Below are 8,146 nucleotides of genomic sequence, written 5' to 3'. Positions count from 1 at the left end.
ATAATGTTCCAAATATGTGGGTTTCTTTGCATGTCCTCACTCATAAGTGGGAGCTAAGAAACAAAGAAATAAAGGCCATAATGAAACATTGAACTTGCAGAAGGAGAGAACAGACCTATAGTTACTAGAGGCAGGAAAGGGGAGGGGGTGGGAGGATATGGAATAATTGGGGAAGGGACACAAAAAGTAATTATGATCTGTAATGATGAACATGCTAATAATATTGATTTGATCATCACACACTGTACACAAATACTGATAGTCAACTCTACTCCATAAGTATGTATAAATAAAAATTAAAATTAAAAAATAAATTTAAAAAACCACAAATATTTGGGCTTCTTAACCAGATAACATAAGGAGGCAATAAGTTCAGTAACTTTATTTTTTCACCTCCATTAGATTCCTTGGAAAAACACAGATACGGGTATGGCATTTAATTTTGAATCTGAAAACCACCTTAGCATGGCTTTACATCTGATGCATCAGTTTTCCAGAAAGCAAAAGAACTGTGTTCTGTTGGGGGAGAAAAAGATAAACATTCTAAGAGAAACAATCATTTCTTAAATTTGTTAAATAGCTAAGCCAACTCAAATACATTTTACAAATGTGTGGAATAAATGTAATTATATGAATGAAACCACTTAGCACGAGGTTTAAGTGATGGGAGAAAACATCAGGGAAATCATAAGGCACCATTCCCAAGAGAGAAAATAAAAGGTTCTTTATAACGCTGACAGTCAAGATGAGAAGAAAAAAACTGTACCAGCCCTTTATTTTTTTCTCCAATGCACTAACAGCGCTGCATCTGTCTGAAGACCGTAAGGGAGAACAGGCTGAAGAAATACATCAACAAAACTCTGATTTTTTTAAAAAAAATTATCGTCTTCTAATATTTTTTCTGCTGATTTGTATTAGGCTTATTGTACTTTCTCAGTTTCAGTATTTAACATCTCACCAGGCCTCTGCTATCTTTTGAACAATAACCATTTATTCAGTGTATTTCTAACTACTTGTAGTTATAATAATGGCATGATAATTTCATTGGCATGCATGACCCCATGTCATGCATAATATTTCTAATAATCAAACTAACCCTAAGACGTGGTTATTATTAATTAGTTATCATTCCCTTCTCTCCCTCTGGTGTCTACTTCTCAGACATCTCTTCCTAGCTCCATTTACTCCCAACTGTCTTCTCCCAGCTGCTGAGAGAGGCCTGTCAACGTTTTTGGAGCATTTCTAAACCCAGAGCGGACAATAGCTTTGGCCTCTTCCTATCAACGAAGATATTTGAATCCTAAACCTGAAACCTTACGAGGTTAGCAGCTCTAAATGCTGTCCATTATACATTTCTCTGTCTCATACAAACATAATATCATCTTCCTTAGAATATTTTGCTCTAGCGAATACTTTGTTTTAATGGATACTTTTCAAACTCTAGGAAAGCTGAAGGGGAAAAAATGTTAGAAGATCAATAGACCAATTACCATTTCTATGAGTTGCCTTGTAATTTGGGGTGAGTTCTTTATAATTTGGGATGAAGATGTGCTAAATACTTTTATTATTCAATATACAACTTATTATTATTATTATTATTTAAGCTTAACTTGGAATTATACATGATGGCATAATTCACCTTAAGATTCATTGAATAAAACCACAACCCTGAGTTTTAAGGAAAAGAATTGGAAAGGAAGATGTTTATGCGAGTGGAATTGCTATAAGCAGTTCATTGCTTCGTCTGGTTGTTTCTCTCTGTCCCCCCCTTTTAAAAAACCCAGTGGCCTAATTGATATTGCTTCCTGTAGTCATTATATAACAAAAGTGCTGACTGTGGTGAGGGGCAGGTGGAAGTCCTAGCCGAAAGATCCGACATAGTCTTACCCTTGAAGCACTTGGGTATTTCAATGGTGCCGTCTATGCACTGGGCTTCCTCTGTATAGCTACACTTCTTCTCCTTATTTTTGCAGAAGAAAGAAACCTTGTCACCATGGAGCATTCCATTCTTAAATTTTTCCTGGAGCTGCACTCTCTCCCCTTGGTATAGGACAGTAGCTTTTTTAACAGATAATTTACAAGATGCTGAAAGAGAGATTGTAGTCAGACTTAAAAGTTCAGTAAATCTTTCTGAAAGAAAATATAATGTTTGAACCAGTAGACAACACCTGAAACAGATTGGTCAAGACAAGAAGATTCCACGACTGCACAGTGAGTAATGTCACTATGATTGCTAATGGCAGTTCTCTATTAATGGGACCATTACACGTGGCTTCCAAGATGGCCTTTTCTTCCCATGCAGTAGACACATAAGGTCACAGCAGAAGCATCAGATTCTTGGCTTCAGTGAAAAAGAAATTCTGCTGGATATTGCCATTTCCTGTAAGCCTACATGGCCCTACTCAGATCCCATTTATTGAGCTGGTGTGTCCATCAACCAGCCACTGTGAGTGTTGGCTGATAACAGTTCACAAATGCTCCTCTCTCTGAAGTATTCCCTTCAGTCTAGAGAAGCTACCTCTTCTACGGGGTTATGCAAACCAACCCCACTGCCATCCACAGGGTCAGAGAAGGGAGCAGCCAGTAGCCAGTGACTGACTGACAAGGGGACATAAAAAGCAGGTCCTCTTGCCTCTTGGTGGGTTAACTCTTAATTCATGGAGAATTCATGCTCCAGAGCTCCCAGGGGGATCACGCTGAAGCTAGACTCTAGCTGAGACCACATTCTTGTTCAAAACATAGCCCCTAGATCAGCATCAGCATCACCTGGGAACTTGGTAGAAATGCAGATTCTCAGGTCCCATCCCAGATCTACTGAATTAGAAACTCTGAGGTGGAGTCCAGAGACCTGTATTTAAGCAAGTCTTCCAGGAGATTCTGACACACAGTGAAGTTTGAGAACCAGTGCCCTATCCTGTCTTACCTGTCTCACTCTCTATCTTGAGACACTCAATGAATCAACTGACTTGAATCCCTGTCTTAGGCTCTGAGTCTAGGAGACTCCAACCTAAGACGCTCGTCATTCACCACTTTGCCTGCTGGGCCAAACTTCCTCTTTCTGCTTAAACTGTCCAGCCCACAGCAACTCGAGCACAGGTATAATGCTAGGTTGTTGTTCTTTTTCATAAGTATGACACTGACTGGATGAAGGATAGACTCCTAACTCAAAAGGAGCCTATGTCTCAGGGAAAAGATGCCAGCTGGTGACAAATCCTTCAGCTGAGAGGTCCTGATGTAGACTCAAGTCTTTTTTTTCTTTTGTCTTTTTTTTTTTCGTGTCCGGCAATGGATCGCAACCCTCAGTGTCGCGCCCATACNTAAGCAAGTCTTCCAGGAGATTCTGACACACAGTGAAGTTTGAGAACCAGCGCCCTATCCTGTCTTACCTGTCTCACTCTCTATCTCGAGACACTCAATGAATCAACTGACTTGAATCCCTGTCTTAGGCTCTGAGTCTAGGAGACTCCAACCTAAGATGCTCGTCATTCACAACTTTGCCTGCTGGGCCAGATTTCTTCTTTCTGCTTAAACTGTCCAGCCCACAGCAACTCGAGCACAGGTATAATGCTAGGTTGTTGTTCTTTTTCGTAAGTATGACACTGACTGGATGAAGGATAGACTCCTAACTCAAAAGGAGCCTATGTCTCAGGGAAAAGATGCCAGCTGGTGACAAATGCTTCAGCTGAGAGGTCCTGATGTAGACTCAAGTCTTTTTTTTTTTTTTTGTCTTTTTTTTTCGTGTCCGGCAATGGATCTCAACCCTCAGTGTCGCGCCCGTACCGGACCGGGACCGGCAACGGGATCGGCAACGGGATCGCAACCCTCGGAGCTGCGTCCGCACCTCACTCAGCCAGTGAGCGGGAACCGGTCCGTATGTGGGATCCGAACCCTCGGCGGGAGCGCCGCTGCGCTCCCAAGCGGCGCACTGTAGCAGTGCACTGTAGCAGTGCACATAGAGATGGGAGAGGCCACTGAGATATGGGAAGGGCAGCAATAGTTCCTGACTTTCAGTTCTAGTCCTCAGGAGTACCAGTTGTATTTCACCTCCTCATCATCAATGTCCATAAAAACCTGTCGCCTTTTTACAATAAGCCCCCATTTTCTTGAATTAGCTTGAATGCGTGGTTTGTTTTTGCAATGAAAAGAGTCTTGACTAGACAGAGCAAAAAAAAAAAAAAAACAGGATGCTCATAAGTAAAGGCTTAAAAGCAAATATAGGAAGCCCACATGATCTTTTACCGTATTATCAATGTTTACAAAGAATCTGTTTATTTCATACAGTGTAATATCAGGCAAGGTTCCTAAGCATGAGGCTTCCCCACGCACATGTGAGTCCTAAAGTCTTTCACGTGCCAATAGCTGTGAAGGAAGTCAGAGCAACAAGTGGAAAAATGATTGGAACAGAAAATGGCAAGTAAAGGTGATTTACTAGATAAGTTCAGAGACCTTGTGGGACCTCACCCATATTTCCATACCTTTGCAACTTGGTGTTGCAGACCAGTTTCCCAGTTTGGTGCATTCTACTTCTTCTGGACCATCCAGGGCATATGCATCATGGCAACCATATGTAGCTTTATCCTTGTAATGAAGGGCTTGTTTTGCAGGATAGTTCACAAATCCATTGTCTGGTCTTGATGGGAATGGGCATTTTACTTCTAAAAATTCGGTAAGACATATTAGGACTAAATATAGTGTTGTCCAGTAGTCATGAAAAGGCATGTTACTTTTTCTTATACTCATGGAACTCTAGATATTAAAAAGGAAACACTTTGAAGGTAAATTAATGACACGCTATTAAGTTCTTTGGGCTTTCACATATAATCATAAGGTATTATTGACTGGAAATTTCATCTCCACATAGCCTAAGATGATGAATTTGAAAGAAAAAAAAAGTCTGTATCTTTTAACCAACAAACTATGAAATTAAAACACAAAGACTGCACCCCCATGCATATTTAGCACGCTATTATTTGGTTTGAAAATGCTAAGCCTAATTGTTATTATTGTCTTCAGACTATGCAAGAAGCCAGCATGAAATATGACAGAGAAAAATGGTGCTGCTTCCTGGCCTCCTTAAGATCCTCAAGAGTAGGATCCAAATCCTTATCTCTATCTACCACAGTACAAGAAAGTAAGGCTGGAGCCAGGAGCACAATGTTCTTGGGAGCTTGTTTAATGAGGTAGTTAAGAGTACACACTCCAGAGTCAGACCACTTGGCTCAATTTTGGCTCTGCCACACAGTGAATAAAAAACAATCCATGAGTCTATAATAATACTAAGAAGATAGTAGATGGAGGGATAGCTTTTCTCTACAAAAGAAAGCCACCTAATAAATGTAGAAGGAAAGATAGAATTAGAAAGTCACTGTTCTGTAGCCACCAACATCATAATTGATAGAATCAAGGATTGTTAATGGATTTTAAAATGATTGCTAGAGAGTGGATATTCACATGGTCTCAAAGTATCACTGACAGTTTGCTTACTAATCCCAAGGAAAAAGAGGTGCCTTTACCAAGAGGTGATCTGGCACACCCCACCTAACCAAGGGATCAAAGTAAGTGTGACCAAGGATGGACCAACTGACACTATGTCTCTCCTGATGTGATGCAATGTATTCATAACAGTTTTTCACTTGAATCTAAGCATGAGTAAATAACCAACCAAATTCAGATTATGAAACACTCTACAAGACAACTGGCCTATACTCTTCAAAAATGTCAGTGAAAGACAACAAAAGACACAGAGGATCATTCTTAATTAGGAAAAACTAAAGAGACATGACAACTAAATAGATGTGATTCTTAATTAGACCCTGCATAAAACAAAACACACGTGTAGGGGATACTTCTGAGTCCACTGCAAAAAGTTACATCTGAAATAAATGTCACATGATATTATTATTAATTGTTTATAGTATTATAATTGTTTAAATTATTGTTGTTAATAACTCAAAACACGTTAAATGGCTTGGGTACAGTGATAATATGGAAGGTCCTTGTTCTTAGTACATTTATGCTGAAGTATTTATGGGTAAGTGTTTTGATGCATACAACTTATTTTCAGATAATTCAGGGGGGAAAAAAAATCTGTCTATAGAGAAACAGAGGGAGAAAATGTCACAATGTGTTAACAGTTGATACATCTAGGTAAACAAAACAAAACAAAACAAAGAACCGATTGCTTAGAACTTGGAAGAATTAAGTCACATAACACTAGCAGGAGACCAGAGCCTGGCCCAGAGTAAGTGCCTAAAAGGTGCTGGTTACTATTGTTCTTTGTAGTTCCTCCATGCTAAAAATCAGTTATGCTTTGAATCATTCAATAACTAGCTGTGATATCCATCACTGGAGATGTTAGCAGTCCTTAAAATAACTCTTTGTGCCCATAATAAACTCTATAATTTGTCTACCTGTTACGCTGACAAATTCAAAGACGGTAATGACAGGTCAAGTCAAAGGAAAAAGAATTTTATAATTTAAAAAACAAAAATTAAATATTTCTGTGGTTCTTAAATTTAGGTAAATATTGTAAAGATTTACAACACTCGACTACAATCTAGTATTTATCTTAATCTCCCAGGATTCCCCATTTTAATCCAGGCTTCTCTTCGCCAGCCTCACCGAAATACTCAGCCATCTGTGGACACACCCTGTCCTTTCATGCCTCCCTGACTTTGAACCACTGTGCCCGTGTGTGGCACGTCTTCCCCTCATTCTTCACTCCTCCTCCAAGGCCCATTCTAAGGGTCACCGTCTCTGGGAAGATTTCCCAGGCAGCTCTGGAGAGTTAATTGCATTGTATATCATTCCCCTGGGTCAGGAGCCAGGTCTCACTCATCTAGTATCCCCAGTACCTAGCACACTCCCTGGCACACGGTAGATGCTCAATAAACATGTGTTGACAGAGGTGATCTGAAACACTCCACAATAGTTGGAATTTTCAATACTTTTCAAATCTGGGTTTCTACACTACCATAATTATTTTGTCTTATTGCACCTACCTCTGCATTCTGGCAATTTGGTCCAATTTCCATGTGCTGTGCAGGCAATTGTATTATTTCCAAACATGGCATGTTGTAGTAAACATTCAAAGACTGCTGTGTCCTGATACACAGAGTTGTTTCCAGCTGATGGGTTATAAACACTAAATGTTGCAGACTTCAGTACAGGTGGTGGAGGGCAGGTTATGGCTGGAAAAAGAAAGAGCTATCATTTCTATGAAAACAGTTGAGGCTTTTAAACATACTCTTCCCAGAAAGAAAAAAAATCCAAAGATGAACTTGAGAAAATGAAAAATACTAGATCAAATACTAGAGTAGAAACAGTCAATTGTGGATGCCACGTAAGAAAATATGATCCTTATACACTGTTGGTATGAATGTAAATAGTACAGCCATCATGGAAAACAGTATGGAGTTTCCTCAAACAACTGTAGATAGAACAGCCACATAATCCAGCAATCCCACTGCTGGGTAGATACCCAAAGGAATGGAAATCATCATGTTGAAGGGATACCTGCACTCCCATGTTTATTGCAGCTCTATTTACAATAGCTGAGATATAGAACCAACTGAAATGTCCATCGATGGATGACAGTATAAAGAAAATGTGGTATATATACACAATGGAATACTACTCAGCCATAAAAGAGAATGAAATTCTGCCATTCGCAGCCACATGGATGAGCTTGGGAAAAATTATGGTAAGTGAAATAAGCCAGGCACAGAAAGAGAAATACCACATGAGAGAAAAAAAGAGAGAGGAGGGAAGAAGCAAAGAAAGATACAATAATATGTTGAACTTTCACAAGGAGAGAACAGAGCCGTGGTTACTAGAGGTGGGAAACGGGGAGGGGGAGGGACTAGTGAGAAACTAGTTAATAGACACAAGGAATGGTTACATTTTGTAATGAAGAACATGCTAATTATCCTGATTTGGTCATCAAACATTGTCCACAGGTATTGATATTCAACTCTGTACCACACGAATATGGTTAATCAATTATTTTTCAATAAAAAAGAAAGAAAATATGATCCTTAAATCAGATGTCCAAACCAGTCAAAAAACTAAATAATTAAATAGATTTAAGTCTTGCTACCACTAATTTGCCTTCTACAACAACACAATGGCTAAGTTTCCATAAAAT

At 39.3% G+C, this 8,146-nt stretch overlaps 1 protein-coding gene across 1 annotated transcript in view; it reads right to left on the bottom strand.

Moving 5' to 3' along the window:
- Positions 1 to 339: 339 nt before the first annotated feature.
- Positions 340 to 8,146, bottom strand: part of LOC103604389 (beta-2-glycoprotein 1-like) — a 12,273-nt gene continuing 4,466 nt past the window's right edge. Inside the window, exons 3-6 of the mRNA XM_008588946.1 lie at positions 7,002 to 7,190; positions 4,476 to 4,655; positions 1,888 to 2,085; positions 340 to 516 (exon numbers count right to left, since the gene is read on the bottom strand). Of these exons, the coding sequence (XP_008587168.1) occupies positions 461 to 516; positions 1,888 to 2,085; positions 4,476 to 4,655; positions 7,002 to 7,190 (623 nt within the window). The 3' untranslated portion in view covers positions 340 to 460. The remainder of the gene's footprint in view (positions 517 to 1,887; positions 2,086 to 4,475; positions 4,656 to 7,001; positions 7,191 to 8,146) is intronic.

This window comes from Galeopterus variegatus, unplaced genomic scaffold (assembly GCF_000696425.1).
Source record: "Galeopterus variegatus unplaced genomic scaffold, G_variegatus-3.0.2 Scaffold5116, whole genome shotgun sequence".
In the NCBI taxonomy this organism is placed as follows: domain Eukaryota; kingdom Metazoa; phylum Chordata; class Mammalia; order Dermoptera; family Cynocephalidae; genus Galeopterus; species Galeopterus variegatus.
Note: the sequence above shows the minus strand (reverse complement) of the source record. Positions and strands in the feature narration are given on the sequence as shown.